This window comes from Vigna unguiculata, chromosome 8 (assembly GCF_037176805.1).
Source record: "Vigna unguiculata cultivar grain cowpea cultivar isolate G323 ecotype 2 chromosome 8, ASM3717680v1, whole genome shotgun sequence".
Taxonomy (NCBI): Eukaryota; Viridiplantae; Streptophyta; class Magnoliopsida; order Fabales; family Fabaceae; genus Vigna; species Vigna unguiculata.
Genome location: NC_140799.1, coordinates 24395176 through 24415324, shown reverse-complemented (window position 1 = coordinate 24415324; position 20149 = coordinate 24395176). Strand labels below are relative to the sequence as shown.

At 32.6% G+C, this 20149-nt stretch overlaps 1 protein-coding gene across 1 annotated transcript; it reads left to right on the top strand.

Moving 5' to 3' along the window:
* The first annotated feature begins 5287 nt into the window (after nt 1–5287).
* LOC114193540 (WAT1-related protein At4g08290-like) lies at nt 5288–8174 on the top strand. The gene is made up of 7 exons (XM_028083377.2): nt 5288–5559; nt 5672–5734; nt 5845–5961; nt 6055–6301; nt 6443–6601; nt 7240–7391; nt 7768–8174. The coding sequence occupies exons 1-7, from the start codon at nt 5351–5353 to the stop codon at nt 7916–7918; spliced, it is 1098 nt and encodes a 365-aa protein (XP_027939178.1). The 5' UTR covers nt 5288–5350; the 3' UTR covers nt 7919–8174.
* The last annotated feature ends 11975 nt before the right edge of the window (nt 8175–20149 follow it).

The window sequence follows — 20149 nt, the reverse complement described above, 5'->3', positions numbered from 1 at the left end:
TACTTGGAGAGATTGATACTCGGTGTAGCCTGGAGAGGTTTGTACTCGTATACCTGAAGAGGTTGAAACTGTAACCTGAATAAGGTGATAATCATTGCTAGCCAAAGGTAATGATTAGTAAAATTTCTTAAGCAAGTTGCTTAAGAGACTAGACATAGCTTCAGATGGAGGTGAACCAATACAAATATATCGTGTGGATTTTCTCTATCCCTACTCTTTTACTTTGAATAGTTAGTTCCCTTATATTTTTTTCTTTGAGTTTGTAGTTTTCGAATTTGTTTTCAAGCTTTATTCTTTCCCCCTTCTAGATTCACATTACACCAACAAATTACAAGTTATATGAAGAATATCATGAATATTATATTCAAGCTACAACGACAATATAACTTATATTAAGATTGATGAAGATATTCAAGAAAGGAAAGAATGGATAATTCAGAGATGCAAATAGTTTGAAAGCTATATTTAGACTTTCCTTATACAAAGAAAAATGAAGATATTGATGAAAAGTGAAAGTATTCATAGATGGAAATACATCATCAAGAATATAAATACATAGGCCTAGATGAAGAAAAGAAGGTTAATGAAAGTTGTTTAAAAATAGAGAACACAAACAAGAATACACAAGAAAATGGAAAAAAGAAAATCACTAAGTGTTAAGAGCCTTTTTTTAGTCGCATTTAAGGCCAATAAAAATTCAAATTTATCCCCCTAGTGTAGTTAGGGAAATGACTTGAGATCAATCTAGGTAAATAGTACTTGTTAATTCTTAGATTATATAGTTTATCCTTGCTAAAAAGGAACCAATGCAATAGGAGAATTTAAAAACCTAGATTGAAAGAAACTAACTAGGTGTATGTAGTGAAAAATGTAAAAAGATGCAAAGGATGATGCTTCAATACCAATAAGAATATATTGTCGAATGTAATGATTTTTATTTACAGAATTTATGCATTTAAACCAAGTTCAATGAAGCTAAAGTAAGATGCAATGAAGATGACATGTGCAGGCTATGTACAAAGGATGGCCTAATATGCAAAGATACTGAGTTATGTAGGGTAGAAAACTGAAATCATGAAATGCAAACTATGAAGTGGCTATTGGGTATCAATTCACTTACACATATTGCAAACAAAAAAGATTCAATAATAAATATGCTTTAAACTACTATATTGCATCAATCCTAACACCAAGCAAGGTAGTATTGTAGAAAAATGGAACATAAACATAACTCAACAACATCAAGTTAGTTAAACCACATTAACCGCATGAGTAAACACAAGTAATGTGGAAATAGATTTCTAAGATGAATGCAATGGAAAAATAGCCTAGAACTGCGGAAGCTATTGGAAATGTAGAAATGAATGATGAATCAACTAATATTGAGTTACTGTGGCAACAAACATAAAATAACCTATAAAATAATCTTAAAAAGACCCCTAATTTTTCATTTGTTCAATTTAGTCCTCCAATTTCTTAAAAATGTTCAATTTTGTCCTTTCCGTTAAATTCATGTTAATGCCGTATCCATACAGTGCCATGTGTCATGTTATTGTCATATGAGAGTGTTTCTTTTCAATTTAGTCTCCTTATTTATAATTTTGATCCAATTTGGTTCTCTCTTTTTTTAAAATAAAGCAATTTGGTCCTTCTCCAATTTGAGACTAAATGAGTAATTAAACTTAATTACAACTTATATGACGGTCATCTAATATGCAAAATTGTGGTTCACCGTGATACAAGTGCAATATGAATTAATTTTGAACCTATCTATTCGATACAACAAATGCAAGAACTAAAATATTCTAATATGCATTTATCACTAAAAGAAAATTTGATATTACTAATGGCTAAAACCCATCAGTAAATCAAAATTACGAAAGAACTACTTAGGGCAAAAAATATGTCGGTAAAATCATCATCGTCAAACTTTTTCCAATGGAACAGAAAATTCGTTAGTAATTAACAACAATAAATTCCATAGGTAAATTCGTCCGACGAAAAAATTCGTCAATAAATTCGTTGGTAAATACTAGGATCCGGTTAATCTTCTTCCTCCTCTCTCCTTCTTCTTCTTCCTTTTATCTTTTAATTTTTTTCTTCTTCCAATACTTTCTCCTCCCCACCTCTTCCTTAGTTGTCGGTGCCGCCTCTGCCACCACCATTTTCGTTTGCCGCTGCCACTATAGTAGTCTACTGCTCCTCCTTCATCTCCTTTTCTTTCTTCTTCTCTCACCTTTTCTCTTTCTTTTTTTTTCTCTTTCTACTCCTTCACTATCGTCGCACTACCACAGCACTACCGTCGTGCCACCAATATATCGCCATCGCACCGTTGTCGCGCCACCACCATGCTATCTTTGCTCCTTCGACATCTCTTCCTTCCATTGCCTCCTTCTCTTTCCTACTTCTTTTCTTCTTCCTTCTTCTTCTTCTCTTATTTTTTCTACCACAAACTTAATTTATAATACCAATCTTGTCAATCAATAATGAAAAAATCGTTAGATTTCTGATGAAAAAATCAATCAATAATATGAATTTTAAATTACCAACATATTTTAAATTTTATAATTATCAATGGGTTTTATTCGTTGATAATTTATAATAAATCCAAATTGGGCAGAAATTTTTTCATTCAGTTTACCGACAGATTTATTGACAAAAATTTGTAGGTGATAAAAATTTTAAATTATCGACAAATTTTATCGACGGAAAAATTCGTCAATAATGAAAATTTGTATTATCGATGAATTTACTGACGAATTTTACTAATAGTATGCCACTATGTGAAGGCACGAGGAAGAACTACTTCCATTAGGCATGGGCTCTTAGTGGTGTTGTGCGTTTTGATTTAATGAGTCCAAGTGGGTCCAAGTCCTTATTTGTAAAGAAACAAATGAATATTACTTATGAGTGACATTGGGTGTGTGATTGGGCTTTGTAATATTTTCACACAGTGAAGTTTTACCCTGTGAGCTTTGGTTATACTCTCTTAATTTGAGAGTTTCTATCGTTATTTTATTTTAGATTTCTAAATCTCAAGAGAATATTCAAAAGATTGTACCTGAAGATTTGTATAGCTTTAACCAATAGATGTTGAGATTCATGATTTCTTGATAGGTTAATAATCATCAAACTTGAGAGTTTTATATTCATGATACTTGGGGAAGTTAATACTCCCATTGTAATCAATTTGGAATATTTGATTAGTGATATTTCTTAAGTATGTTGCTTAAGAGACTATATGTAGCCATTGCATTGAGGGTGAACTAGTATAAATTTTGTGTGTGCAATCTATCTTTTTTTATCAACAATATCCTTTATACTCTTACTTTGATTTTTTTTATATTTGCGCAAAAAATTTAAAATGTTTATAGTTTCTATTCATCCCACCCTCCCCTCGATCCCTTCTAGAGTCATATTGCGCCAACATGGTAAAAATAGATGAAGTGCGTAGAAGAGATAAAGTAGGCAAGTCAAGGTAAGGGAGTTATAGTAGTCGAGACACGTGTGGATGATAAAAAATGGACAGTTATGACATGAAACTTGATTATCTTAGTATTATTTCATTACTTTTTAGTGGCACGAGCTATTAAAAAAAAGAAAAAACAGGTTATCAAGTATTCTTTTATATACCATTTTCTTTTGTTGAGTTATCTTGTATGTTTATTCCTCATCTATTAATAGTCATATGCAAAATGAAGAATATGTTGTCACTCCTCGAAGTAATAAAGTAGCGATTTCCCTGAATCTATATTCATAACAATCATTTCTTGGATCTAATAACAATTGACAATCTCCACGCAATACAATTCACAATATCCTAGATGAACATAAGTAAATCTACCAAAGTTATATACTTACTAACTTGCTGGAAATTCAAAATATGTGGAGTTCCTTCCTTCAACATTGTATTACTATTTTATCATTAGTTAATATAGATTTCAGGACTCTTGTTTCTCTTCATTAATCCACTTTCTTTTAGATTATTGTTTTTAAATTCATTTCTTAATTTTTTTTTCTCTTATTTGATCTCAATTTTGTTTAAATTCATTACAGAATAGTTAATTCTATCTTCTATTTATAATTAAGCTTTCTGTTTTCTAATTTTAGTTGTCCTCTGTTTGAAAGTTTACATCATCTACATTTGTAACTTTTCATCATCTACACATTATCTTTTGACTTAATTGATTCATATGTTAATTCAGTCGCTTTACTTTGTTGCTTTAATTCCATTTCTGTTGTATTAAACAATAATTTTTCATCATCTGTACATTTCTTTTCTTCATGAGTTGGTGGTCAATTAAATGTACTCTTTTCTTTTCTATTTAATTCCCTGACATGGTAGCATGTAAAAAATTATAATGAAAATATTAATTGGAGAAAAATAAACACTTTTAATGGTCAACATCATAACTCTCCAAATACTAATTCTTACTCTCTTTAAAAATCCTTACGAAAATAAGTTCTATATTGTCCACACACATTAGATGGTATCAAAAACTTTAATGATGCAGCAATTGTAATTGCTTGCAGACAGCAATTTTAAACATGAACATGTTTCCTATCAAATGACGACATAAGAAACTGAACCCTTCTAAGATGCGAGAATCATATGTGGCTACGAAGGATGTTTCCACTCATTAATGGAACCCATAGATTAATTGTTGAAGGATTGGATACTGCGAGACAACTTGAATCCACAGCTTTCATCTTGAGTTTTGCCTGTTTTTGCACTAAATATTTTTCAACTAGCTGGAGGGTTAATCACTGTTTACTTCTCCACAAGAACAAACAGTATTAGGAACTTTCACCTAGATATTAATTCTTTTATAGTACTTTATTTTTCACTATTTCTACATACTAATTAACTAATGTAACGTATTCAACTATTCATCACTTGCCAGTTGCTACCAGAGCAAGATAAAAAATCGAAAACGCTAACATATGTTTGATCAGACAATGGTTAAATGGTAGTAACACAACCGAGAAAAAAAAAACTGTGGGTGATGTAAAACTACACTGTTCCTGAAGTGTGTTCTGACTCATTATAATTGATCAAGTTGGTGATGAAGCAAGCGAGTCTAAGGGTATACGTTCCACTAAATAATAGAGCTTTTCCTTTTAGTTGGTGGGTGGAACTTTACGTGAGAAATTGGATGGGATGATCTAAATTAAAGGAAAACTTTAAACAGTGGTTTACGACACTTATCTACATGCTATGCGTAGTGGGTTTTAATTGTTTTGTCTTAATCATTACTCGTGGTGTTATATAAGGAAGACCATTTCATGCACATAATAGCAACTAACCCTGCCAACCCTTTTTAACAAATATAGCAACGTTTGTGAAACCATGGAACACTTATGTGGAGCCAACGTTGGCAACATGGTTAGTAAGGCCAAGCCATATGTGTTAACTGTGGGGTTGCAATTTGGTATGGCAGGGACATACCTCTTCACCATGGCAAGTCTCAACCATGGAATGAGTCGTTTCGTGTTCATTGTGTATCGCAATGCCATTGCTGCATTGGCCCTTGCTCCCTTTGCCTTGATATTTGAAAGGTGTTAGTTTATCACCTTCTGCTACTTCTTAATCTGTTAATTTATACTCTTTTATGTGTTTTAAATGTGGAGTTACCATGTTTAACTAACAGTTTTATTGAATTTCTTGCAGGAAAGTTAGGCCAAAGATGACATGGACCGTGTTCCTGCAGATACTAGTACTTGGATTTCTTGAGTAATCACCCTAAACTTTTTGTTATTAGTGTATCATTAACATGACTAAATCTATACAAGGACAAACTTTTGTTCATGTTGGTAATTTGTTCGATATGTTTTATGTTGTAGGCCAGTGGTTGACCAAGGATTTACTTTCTTGGGGATGCAATACACTTCAGCTTCCTTTGCATCTGCTGTTATGAATGCCGTACCCTCTGTAACCTTTGTGCTTGCACTATTTCTCAGGTGAAGTATTTATTACTCATTTGGACTGTTATTTTTATTTGCTTGTTCCCCCCACTGAAAATATATATACAATTTTGTGTTGTATTGTATCAGGTTGGAGCGGGTGAACATGAGGGAACTACGCAGCCAAGCGAAAGTGGTGGGAACCTTGGTGACATTTGCTGGGGCTTTGTTAATGACACTATACAAAGGCCCTCAATTTGACCTATTTCATCATTCAAACACAACTCACCAACAAAGTGGAAGCCCCTCTTCTCAGAATAATCACTCACACTGGGTCTCAGGAACTCTCTTTATTTGCCTGGGTTGTTTCGCTTGGTCTTCCTTCTACATATTGCAGGTAAACTACATTAACCGATGCATAAACTATGTTATTACCAAATGTTAAAATTATTATGTTATTTGTATTAACAAAAGTTATTACGCATGTGATTTGATAGTTTTGTTTTGTTCTAATGTGAAAGAGAATGTGATTGTGCAGTCCATAACGGTGAAAAGGTACCCTGCGGAACTGTCACTGTCGTCGTTGATATGCTTGGGAGGTGCATTGCAAAGTGCTGTGGTTGCTGTGATTGCAGATCACAACCCTCGTGCATGGGCTATCGGTTTCGACTACACCCTCTATGGCCCTCTATACACCGTTAGTTCCACAATCTGTAACTTTCTTCAAATTTCAGCTCAACTTTATAAATTATCCCATTAAATTTAACTCAGTTTTGAACTATTTTTATTGTGAAGCAATTTTTTTTTTCTTTTAACGTAGTTGAATATGTTATTATGTATGTGCAGAAGTATGTTTTCAAACAGTAAATGTAATTGGGACACTTTTTCTTTTTTCTTTATTGTTTGCTGGGTTGCATTTACAAGTAACCACATCAGTGAACGTAAAGTATTCTTTATAAAAGAAACTAGTCATACAATCCTGATATAAAAGTTTTCAATATTAAAATACTATTATAATAAATTATCATACATAAAATACACATACATACAATAGCCATTGAAATAACTAAGATAAGAAAATTTTGGAACCAATTTTGAATGTATAGAAAGTATTTTTATTTTATTTTTTTATAAACTATGACTATATTATTTTATTTCTTATTTTTGAATATTTTTATTAGAAAGTGTTAATAATATCAGTTTAATAATTATCTATAAAGTAGGAAATTTATTTCAAACCAAATATGTTGTTGTTTGAACTTGGAATGAAAAATATTTCATGTTTCTCTTGTGAAGATTACAGGGAATAATGAGTTTTTTGTTTTTTTATTACAGGGAATAATGAGTTCAGGAATAGCATATTATATACAGGGGTTGGTAATGCAAAGTAGAGGTCCAGTATTTGTGACATCCTTCAATCCTCTTTGTATGATCATTGTCACTGCTTTGGGCTCCCTTCTTCTTGGAGAACATCTCTACCTTGGAAGGTATCTTCTTATTTTTTTCATTTGGGCCTGCCCAATACTTCTATTTTTCTCCATGTATTTCTATAATCCACACTTTCAATATTTATTTACCAAAAATTAAACAAAATTAAATGAAGAAATTTTTACAACATCAACCGAAAGCCTAACTGTCTATACCCACATCAGATGAAGTGTTTTATCCTTACACTCAAATTTTTCTGCATTTTTTCTTTTTCTCCTTTTATAAAGTGATTGTCCCCTTCAGGGAAAAAAAAACAGGATTAAGTAATAGAACTCTATCACCTTTATATCTCATTTTTTATTCATTCTTCAACCTTATCATATTTATAATAAATTATAATATTCACGAAATTCTACTTATGAACATTGATTTCAGTATCATTGGAGGCATCATTATCGCAGTGGGTCTTTACTCTGTGGTGTGGGGTAAAGGAAAAGATTATGTAGATGAGACTTCATCATCACCAGCAAGAACAAAAGAAACAGAAACAATGCAGCTCCCAGTTACCTCACCAAACAACAAATGAAAGAGAAAAAGAGAAAGTGTGTGTTGACATAGAAGAGAAAATTGCATAAAGCTACTTCCAGTGTTGGATTTATGTTGGCAGAAGTGACCAGTGACAGAGTAATATGCAATTGATATAGTGATTTGTGGTGCTTGTGTGGGCACTATATTTAGCCATGTTAAGTTCAAAGAAACACCACTTTGTTTTAAGTTTAATATACTAATTGTTAGAGATGTTTTGCTATCACCAAAAGTTTCAATTGTGAGTTAATGTATAATTCTATTGTCTTCTTTGCTCTATTTAGATAATTAATCAAGTTTTTTTTTTTTAATTGAGAGAAAATTATGTTAACTCCTAAAAGTTTTCTAATATATCAATATTTAATGGTAACTTTGATCTTTAGATTTTTCTAAAATTTCTAATTTTAGTTCTTAATTTTTTTTCCAGTAATTTAGGGTACACTTCCGTTATTTAATTTTTAAAAGTTATGAGGCATTGTTTAATTTTTTAATTCAAGTATTCATGTGTTTTGATTATTTTAGACATAAAAACGTGAAAAATAAAGAACAAGAAAAACGCTTGACCTTTTTTTTATAAGATTAAAAATAGTAGGAGAACTTGTTAACAAATATAATTTGTTATAGTAATTAAAATTAAATAAAAAATTAAGGACCAATATTACATAGTTGAGAAACTAAAATTGTGAATTTTTTAAATTATTGATACTAAAAACAACAAAATGTATTTTACTCAAAAGATGGCTTTTATAAATTGTACATAAATCGCTTTTAATTTGTAAAGAAAATGAAAGTATTTCCTTGTCTTAGAAGTCTTTACGAATAATTTTATGGAATGGTAGCTGACTTTTGTTTTTATAGCATGTCTTGAGGAGAAAGTGGGTCTCCTTTATGGTATTTTACTACGTAAAACATTTCTCCATAATTACGTAAATTGAATCTTATTCTTTTTTCACCAACTAGTTCTGATCTGATCCATTATAAAAGATTATGGAATGCTAGATCTGATTTCCATTTACAAGACAGAGATCAAGAAAAACGCAATAATGCATCAACAATTGTTTTATTCCAACTTTCCCAAAGATAAAAAAGTAACCACGTGATTGAATTGTCGCATCCACATTCTCCTTCATATCACTTAAAAAAGACAATAAATTTTAAAAGATAAAGCGGCAATAATTTATATATAGAAGACAGTTTTAATAATTTATTTGTCATATAATAATTAATAATCAACAACAATACCACAAAGTTATACATAGGATTTGTGTAATTTCGTTTTTCTTTTTCAACTATATTTTTCTATGAAGATGATTGTTACTTCATCAGCTTTGTTATGATATATATTAGTCTTTTACTATCTATAAGTTAAACTAGGATAGTAATATTTAAATAATAATAATAATAATAAAATTAATAAATAATAATAAACTATGATAAGTCTCCTTATAATAATCTAATTGCTTTTTGAACATTTTTGTTCAAAATCACTTTAAATAGTAGACTGTTGAGTTTAGATGAAATTAACAAATAAATAACCTGAATGACCTGATCACCACGTAATGAGTAAAAATGTTTCTTGTAAAAATGCTATAACAAGTAGTGATTGACCTGATATTAAGTCAATGTAAACATTTCTTTACAGCTTATATTTTGGACCGAAAGTAATTATGGATAGGGTTGAAATATTCATCAACATCAATATGCATTTGATTAATTGCTTCATTAACTAATATAGTATTATACAGTATTGTGAACGAAGGATCAACTTGAATATGCTTTTGTGAATCGGAGGAAATGTAATAAAATCTACCAAAGATGCTAAATGAAGTGCAAATGGTATGGACATGTATGTATGCAAAGTTTTTGATGAAAATACTAGGAAAACTAAGATCCAGGTATTGTGAATGCCTAAGCTACCAATGTATGTGCACTATACAATGTGAATATCATACACACAATCTAAATATGTGAGTTGCTTCTAATGCATGGATTGAACTCAATGAAGCTATTGGAAATGGATTAACAACATTATATGCAAAAAATAAAAATTTGAAAATTGCTCATGAATATTCATATATAAGAAACGCGAGAAAATAGAATTCCAAAGTAAATTTAGATGAAACAATGTGTGTGGAAGTGTTGTGCAAAACTGAAGTCACGAAATCAAAATTGTTGGCTTGAGTAAAAGTAACTCTAATCAAGAGACCATTGAATTAGGTTAGATGAATGTGCATCATCTAGTTTTCAACTTGTTTCCACCTTGAAACCAGTAAAATTGTGAATCACAAACTCACACTATTAATAGCAATTGTGGATCAATTTAGTAGAAACAAAAATGGGAAAACGGAAGAAGTAACACAAAAACAGAAAAACACAATTTCATTCAAAAGTAAATGTGAAAACATGTACACAAATGTGAAAACATGTACACAAATGATGGAATGAACTTAAAATTGCAAACAAACGTGAACTAGGAAATATCTTGATCCAATGCTGGTTGTGCAGTCACTGATCCAAGCTCTATCCAAGATTAAGTAGAAACAATGGTGGAAAACAGAGAAAAATTGAGAGGAAAAATGTTTTGGTGTTATGAAGCGTCAATGATGGAATGGTGTCTATGAGTCGTGCATGATTGGGTATTTTAGAACGCGAAGGTGATGGTGTTGTGTGGTGTTGTGATAGTGTTCGAATGAGTGTATGGCGCCAATATGTATCTCAATTTTCAACACCTATGATTAATTATTACAAGTTGGATTAACTACCAAAAACTCCATCCTACACTAAGTAATTAACTAATCTTGACCAACCACCTAGGTACGCTTTGCCATTTGACTTTACATGTAGGAGCAAGTCAACCTCCGTGAATGCATTTGTCCATTGGAGGTCTTTAACCTTCTACAACAATTTATTCATCCAGTTGTGAGAAAGCTCACCAATGGCCTCCAATTTAACCCCTCACGTGCATCCTCCTAGGGTAATCTTTGATTACTTCCCATACTTCATCTTTGCATCAATTCCCTTTGGCATTTAGAATGACATTGAAACATTGCCATGCTAGCTTCCCTGAATTCAAAATTTGGAAAACAAGTTAGCACTCCCAACCCAAAACTATGTTAGAAACTAAAGCTACATTAGTGAACTTTATAAGAAAAAACTAAAATTAGAATTTCCATGGAGCTTTTAAATATCTTTCAACCATCTCAAGGTTAGCACAAATGTGATTTAGATTTCTAAAGTTTTCCACACAAGTGCATTGCCAATTGGACTTGAAATTCAAAAAGTCAACTTTGGTAAAGTCTTCATCAAAAAGTCAACTTTGAGTAGCATATTTTGTAGATTTAGATTCTCCCATGGCTTTCTCCGATCACTTTAAATGCTATCCTTGATCCTTTTATTTGTATTACACTCAAAATCTTTCATGTAAGAATTTTGAAGTGAATCAACATGAATTTCTTTATCTTCGTCAAATTGGCAAGGTGCGTCTAAACTTAAATGAGTTTTTTTTCACCACTTATTAAAGATAAAATGAACTTATTAACATGATCTACAAATTCACACCAGTACAAGGAAGGGAAACGATAACAGTTATTTTTAACTTTTGGCTTTGGGTGTGCACCCGAGACATATGTAGGCGAGGTAAAAAGGCAGTTGTTTATGCCTGGGTTATGAATCGAGGCATATTTAAGCATTACTACCTCAGTTCCCTCCTAACCGAGGCCTAATGGGCATAAAAAAAACTAAATGTATTTTTTGCTTCGGGTCTGACCTATCTGAGGTAGAAAGCGAGATTTACTGCCTAAGTTATGTCCCAACTGAGGCATATTAGCTATTAGAAAAATAATAATAAATTTGAAATAACCTTCTGCCTCAATTTTGGTTACAACCGAGGCATAAAGGTGTCATTTTTTTTAAATATAAGTTCTGTTTCTTTCATATTCAACACATTTAACTTGCAAATTTTCAACCAAAAAACCAAAATTAGTCAGAAACAAAAGCCAAATGTTATTCAAACAGAAAATGTGGCAAAATACTTAAATATTATTCATAATAATGTAGTTTCATTACAATCTCATATGCTACCATAAATAGATATATTAAGTACTATTGTACATTTGTATAATGTACTTTGCACAAGCTATCCTTAAATATTTGATGGACTTGGCGGGGATTGATGTAGTGGTATTGAATCTCTACACATAAGATAATAATTTAAATTAGTATATAAACTAAGACAAAATTGTAGATAAGTATTTTATATAGTGAAATTATTATTGTTTCCCAACCACTTATGATACGAGCACGTACAACGGTTGACATTCATTGCATTACATAATAACCACACTCATATGAGCCAGTTTGTAAATTACACTACAATGAATGCACAATAGTGATTATTGAGGAAGAAAAGAAATCGAATAACTATAATACTATAGACCAAAATGCCAAATCTGGAGGCCTAACCATGCTAGCCCTTTTGTCATAGCATTTGGTTTCCCTAACAACATTCTATGTCCAACAATTGAACTATGAAAAAGGTAAGGTGTTAAAATACAATTATATAAGAAAGAAAGATCATAAAATTGAGGTTCTTACCAATCTATAACTTGGAAGGAAACCATCACAAATAAGATATTCCTTAATTTCAGTTGCATTCAACTTTTTCAAACAGTTCACACAAGGACATCTAAACTTTACTTCATCATCACTTCTACCTTCATTACGTTGAGCAAAATGTATAAATTATTCTACTATTTTCTCATACTCAACACTAATGTGTGGTGACTAAATCCAGTCTCGATCCATACGTATATATATTGAAATTGTGTGAACAATTTTAGTAATCTTTAAATGAATGATCACCTCGCTTTTATATTTAAGGTGTGACCCTATCCCATTCAAGAATATTCAGTTCTTCTAGTTTATTAGTACATATTAATTTTAAAACACATATCTAAAATTTGACGAAATGTTACCAGCATTTTGTATTGGTCTTCAGGTTAACGAAATGAAAGCGATTATCAACCACAATCAAATATGCACTTGAAGATCAATACAAAACACAATTGACAAATATTCATGAATATTGAGATATGTATATTAAAATAGACATATGCACTAATAAACTATTAAAAAGTAATTAATCTTCTTAAACTGTCCAACCGAACAATTCAAGATTAAATACATTTAAATTATTTATATTGTCTCCTCTTAAAAAAATACATCTTATTTCAATTAAAATAACTTGGATACAGTAAATAATTTTCATATTTAATCTCAAACAGAAAACTCAAGCTAACTTCATGCAACAATGATCTCAGATCAAACAAAATAAATAAATTTATTTAAGCATATATAATTGAATAAACATACAACAACATACATTTATTTTAGCATGTAATTAAAACAATTTATGTAACATACAAAAAATAAACAATATACTAAAAAATTATAGGCTCAGAGTAAATTAAGAACTTGGGAGCGTGAAACATGAGCAACAATGGAGGAGAATACAACTATTAGACCCGAAAAAAATTAGAAAAAAGGGGAAACACATAGAAAAATTGATGGATTGTTTGAGATTGTAGATTTATTTAGATTAAGTATTTTATTTAATTTGATATATGATGGAATAATTAATTGATTGATTTAAATTAAGTGTTGTTTATTTATTTTAATTATTTACTTAATTATGGAATGTAAATTATATATGTATATAAATAATTGGTGCGCTTTATGTCTTGATAGTGTGTCTAGTGTAGTGGCTAGCGCTATGAATTTTGTATGTAGGTACATGGGTTCGAAATTGGCCCTCCTCATTTAGTGGGTGCGAAGGTGCATGAGTTTACATCATATATGAATAATGAAAAGCGTACAATAATTCTTATAAACATAATAAATATATGATGATTCTTAATGTGTGAATCCAAATTTTCCAATTAGAGACCAATTATTTTGGTAGTTAAAACCTTGTAGCTAATGTTAGTGACCAATTTAAAAACTAATTCATCATTGAAACTATTTTAGTTATCAATTTAGAGACCGATTATAATTTTTTGGAACTATTTTAGTTGTCAATTTGGTCACCATATAGTGACTAATTATTTTTTGTCACTAAAATTGGTCACTATTCAAAGATTTTATTGTAGTGTACTACTACTTTATAAATTAGATACTTCATTGCTAAGTATTGTTAAAGTATCTTAAAATATCGGATACAATACGTGTCAGATACGGATACGTGACTCAAGTTGAAGTATCGGTGCATCATAGTCTACAGCCTATATACGACGCAATAATTATTCTCTCTTCTCTTTTGGTGGGGTCCACGAGAAAACCTTTATATTTCTCTCTCCCTTTTACCTGCTGCCACACATAAAATAAATGGCAAGATATTGTGATTTTGATTTTCTAGATTTTCTTTAATTTATTGTAATAAAAAAAAGTAATGGCTAGACTTTGGGGTTGTTCTATTTTTAGAATCTTAATTGACAGATTTAACTCTAGAATATTAACAAAAAATATTAGGATAAATTACTTATAGATTAAAATGTAATGTTTTAGGGGAGGAGATATAAATGTGCGAAAAAAAGGAGAAGAGTAGACAAGAGAGGAACCGTGGACGAGATTATGAAAGAGAGAGAACATAGGTTGGAGATTGCTAACAAGGTAGGGGAAGCCAACCTTTTGTATCTTATTCTTTAGCTTGTTTTCTGTTTTTGCTTCTTCCTTTGGTCATTTGTACTACCATTACTGCCATGGGTTATGTGTGTTGTTATCGTTCAAATATTGCATGAAGCTTTGTGAGTTGGGTGATTTTTATGTGTGCATGGTGCCACTCTTTTTGTATGCATTTTTCTTCTCTTCTTTCATGCATGATGTGATGGTGTGTATTTTGTTGGCAATATGTAATTCTCATGTGTTGCATGTTGGGAGTGTTTTGCCTTGCTTGAAAGCTCTTGGTGAAATTAAGTGTTATGTGAGGTTTTTCGTACCTAGAGATCCAGTGAAGACTCTTTCGCTTGTGTGAAGCAGTGGAAATGGGTCATCTTCACCTGTGTGAAGCAATGGTAGAGGATTGGTCCGAGTGTTGTACTCTCTCGCCTGTGTGAAGCAGTGTGGAGGAGAAAGATATTTCACCTTATTTCGGCTCATTGCGAGTATAGTGCCCGGTGTGCAATACATCGACGTTTTTACTCATACTTCCTTGAAGAATAAGGGAGATAGTCTGGCTGCGATAGTGGGACACATCGAACCATCTATTTCTAGGAAACTAGATGTTGTTGTGGGGTAAAAGGCCGCGGAAAACCAAAGCTTGATTATGATTACTATGTTTAACAATTCTAGATGAATGTGATAGTCTGGTTGGTTTGGTATGGTTGTTTAGACTTTAAGGTTGTGTGTTCAAACCAAAGATTTGATTGTGATTACGATATTTAAGTATTTTACTTAGATGTAATGTTGAGTATTATTTGTCCTTTTTAGTGTTGTACTTTTTTATATATCATTATTTATGGTTAGCTTACACTTATTTATTTGTTTGTGTGTTTGTTGTATGTGCGATGATTGTATAATGTGTGCTACACAGGAGCAAATGATATTGTAGATAATTTTGACATGGAGTAGATTAACGAGAGGCTGGGGTGGACTCGGGAGTTTTTACAATTTATTTAGTTGTTTTAAATCAGATACTAAACCCTATGTAATTTTCCTTTGTTCGCAATTAGTATTTGAATTTTTTAGACAAATTAATGTTTTGAACTATGTAATTAAAAGTTTTTTTAGTACATTTTCAATGATAATCCTTTTCCGTCAAACATGTTCATTTTTTTTTTATTTTCCATGACATCCCAAAATTGGGGTGTTACAACAATTGTACCCAAAGTCCCACAACGGGGGGAAACAGTACCTAAATATAGAGGTATTACAAATGCAATTATTAATCCTAGGATCCAAACTAACTTATGAAATTTGGAAAAGCAAGCAAAATTGGTAATTTTGCATATACCATAATTTTGCATATTTTAAAAAGCAAACAAAGTATATTGCATAGTTCATCATCATCAATCCCATCTTTAAAAGCAAAGTATTTTCCATCATCAACAATCTCATCCTTACAAGCTTAAAAAAATCTACAAACTTAATTTTTATCAAAATACAAACCCACTTTCTATCATAAATCATTAGGGATGGCAAAGCAGGCTAGCTTGGCCCGTTTTGGCCCGCCTCGTGTTTTGGCCCGCAAAGTACGAGCCTGGTTGGACCTCCCTGTAGTTTAATATCGAGTTCACTTTTCTGGCCCGCCCTACCTCAAGGGTTGGCCTACTGGCCCGCATTTATGATGAGTGGATTTTTTTTTTTTGTTGAGCAAAATAAAAACTTTTTTTATTTTTTCATAATAATTGATATTCATTTTCTATCGAAATAATTTCAATTAGTTTACCTAATCAAAGACAAGAAAAATAACAACGAAGATTATAACTAAAGTACAATAGCAACATGTCACCTTACAGGACATGTACCTAAAAATGCATAAAAAGATATTCCATATTCAAGAACTAAAATCATTATCTTATATACAATGATTATACATAAACATAATAATAATAATAATAAAAAGAATATAAAGAAACAACGTAATGAATGATGTGAGAACTAAAAAAATGAAAACATATAATTTTGCAAGCAGGCCAGCCAGCCTCGCCTCGCCTTTAGCCCGCACGGGCTGCGTGCCATTGCGGGCCAGCGGGTTCAACATCCCAACCTGACCTGCATTTTTTTATGCGGCCAGCTCGCTTGGCCCGCTCCGAATTGCCATCCCTATAAATCATCATAATCTCAAATTCAAGATTGAAAACTTAATAACATACAAAAAACACACAAAAAAGAATATAGGCAAAACAAAAATGGAACAAAACATATAAATAAACCGTACAAAGGGGCGGGATTCACGGCGGCAATAGAGGATCCACAAGAACGACTTGTTTGACGGCCAATCAGCGCAGTGTAGGGTGAACGAAGTGGCCGACACAGTCCTTCTACAGAACTAGCATCTTTTTTTGCATTTTATCAAAGGTTAAAGGGGCTAGAATAATGAAGTGATTTGGACTTTTTAATCCTAACTAGCTTTACTACTTCAGTTGATTCAAAACTAAGGCATAAACACCCATAGGCCTTGGTTAACAGCTAAACCGAGGCATATTCTCGCACAAAATAATAAAAAAATTGCCATGCTAGAAAACAGACTACCACTCATAGGCCTCAGGTGATATTTGACAGTAGCACAAGGCTTTTTATGCCTCGGTTTAGTGAAACCCAAGGCACAAAACAATGTCATCAATTTAACAATTTTAAAATAGCGGGAATTTTAAAATTTTTGGGAGCGTTACTACCTTAGTTGGCATTATAATTGAGGCATAAGACGAATTCTGCCTTGGTTGACCTGAGAACTAAGGCATAAAATTGACTTAAATCATAGAAAATGACACTACATCTTTATATGCCTCGTTTGCACGATAACTAAGTGATAGAGGCCGTACCCCACCAAATTAAAACACTGAAAATGCAGTATATGAAAGTGAACCAAGTCATCTCCCAACGACCAATATTTTCGTCCAAAGCTTCAATTTCCAGATTCAAACACAACACAATAACACAGGGGGGGTTTGGCAGATTTCGATTCACACAAACTTCAACACAACAACAAAACATAATTGCAATATTGATTAAACAGTCACGAAAAATAGCAGTGATTCCTTGCTTCGAATGAAATTTCACACATCATAGATTGCAAACTGAATTGGTTTCGCTATTTCTCATCAAATTCATTGTTAAACAACTAAGCGGAGGTTAACCACGAATAAAACATGCAATTAAGCAATGCAAGCGTTCATGAATTTGTCGAAGTTCATTAAGCATGAAAATCAACTAAAACGAGTTCCAACTCTGAAAATTAAGCAAAATCAGATTGGGTTTTTTCAATTAAAACGCAAATTCAATCCACAACGAAGAAACAACAAAACCCACCAAATAAAACATTAATCTCAAGGTTTCATTTCATTCTTTGGCAAGGAATCAATGCGAAAACTTAGTTCCTCATGGAATCCGAATTAGGGTTCAACAGAATTTGCATTTCAACCATGCAAATGACTTCAAATTGATGTTGAAAGCTTAAAATGGTGCAGCAAACAATAATGAGCAAGGGATAATAGAGTAACAACGAAAACAGCCACTAAAAAACAAAATACTTCAATATAAATGTTACCCAAGGTGTAGAAAACGTGAATACAAGCAATAGTTGTTGTCCATGACTCATAAAACGTGAAAAACGAGTGGAAAACACGAAAAATTAGCTTGTGCCTCCATGGATCACCTTCCAAAGCTTAAAACATCAAAAATAGAGGTTGGACAAAATGAAGAAGAGAGGTATGCGGCTATTGCATGAAGGAGAAGACCTAATTTCGTGGTCACATCAAATCTACCACTCATATTTACAAAATTGCCACTTTGTCTCACAGAATTACAAAAATGCCACTCTTGGGCCTCTAATGTTGGCCCATTCACTCAGATGACGTGGAAATGATGTGGAAATGATGTGGCGATGATGTGGTAACTCACTGGCTTTGCTCCATCTTCCAACAATATCCTATGCATGCATGTTAATGGGCTAATACCAGGAATTTCAGCCAATGTCCATCCAATTGCCTTCTTGTGCTTTTTAAGAACATGCAACAACCTCTGCTCTTGTTCAGTAGTGAGGGAGGTGGAAATGATGACAGGCAGTTTGTCCTCCTCCTCTAAGTAGACGTACTTGAGGTTGTCTTGCAAGGGTTTCAACCCTGGAGTACTGGATGCTGGCTGAATATCAGGAACTAGAGGGGAGGGAGAAAAGGGTTCCACAACCTGTACCTCAGCATAATAATTAGATGCATATGTACTTCCTACAACATGGTTAGTGCAATTTGATTGTATAACATCAAAGTCAATAGGTACAACATCCAGAGAGTCAAACTCAGTAGATTCAACATTATCCACATCACATTCAGCATCATTAGAATCATAATCAAGAACATCAATGCATGCAAACTCAGATAACTCAGACACAGATGAATGTTTTAATGCATGCAAAGAGTGGAAATAAAAAATAAGTCCATCAACAGCATCATCAATAATATCAACATGAAAAATAGAGTGATCCTCAGAAGGATGTTTCATGGCATCCAGAATGTTAAATCGCACAACAATATCATCAAACTCCATGGATAAAGTATTTGCATTGAGATCAATCTTGGTTCGTGCACTTTTCAAAAATGGTCTGCCTAAAATGATTGATGCAGAACCATGTGAAAATCTCTCTTCCATATCAAGAATGTAAAAATCAGTAGGGAAAATCAATTCATCAACACGAACCAAAACATCATCAACCAAACCTGCGGGGTGGGCAACACTTCTATTTGCCAACTGAATCACCACACCCGTATTAGGTTGCATGGGTCCAAGAGAAAGAGATTTAAAAATAGACAGAGGCATTACATTTATTGAAGCACCAAGATCAAGCATTGCATTTTCAAATTTATTGTTACCTATGATGCAAGGTACACAAAATGTACCTGGGTCCTTGCACTTCTCAGGAATCTAAGGAACAAATTTACCTATCAATGCTAACACATTTCTCCCCATGTTGATCTTCTCGTTCCCTTTTAGCCTCTTCTTGAGTGTGCACAACTCCTTCAAGAACTTTGCATATCTGGGAATCTGTTTGATGGCATCCAACAGAGGTATGTTCACCTCCACCTTCTTGAATGTTTCTAAGATCTCCCTGTCAACCTCTACCATCTTCTTGCTTGGAATGGCTCTTGGAGGGAAAGGAAGAGGTATGGAAGGTGCAACAGTAAAGGTGGAAGGTGTAGAAGTCACATCAGATGTGGAAGGACCAACTGCATGAGCTTGATGCTTTCTCTGAAGTGTGGCAGGGTCGACTTCCTTTTGAGGTGTAGGCTCAGGAGTGGGAACTTCAATGTTCTTCCCAGATCTCAATGTAATGGCACTCACATTTCTCGGATTCTCCACCGTCTGTGATGGCAACTTATCAGAATTCTGAGTCTGTGCTTGGTTTAGTTGAGTGGCCATTTGCCCCATTTGATTTGTCAAAGTCTGAATTAAGGCCCTAGTCTCCTACTAGAATTCCATATTTTGTAGTGTCATCATTCTGACCAACTCCTCCAATGAAGTAGTA

Bases quoted from the DNA above. Each gene is read 5' to 3' on its own strand.
- LOC114193540 (XM_028083377.2), top strand. From the start codon at position 5,351: ATGGAACACTTATGTGGAGCCAACGTTGGCAACATGGTTAGTAAGGCC. The intron at 6,602-7,239 runs GTTAGTTCCACA...TTTTTATTACAG, and splicing joins TCTATGGCCCTCTATACACC to GGAATAATGAGTTCAGGAAT. The intron at 7,392-7,767 runs GTATCTTCTTAT...CATTGATTTCAG, and splicing joins GAACATCTCTACCTTGGAAG to TATCATTGGAGGCATCATTA.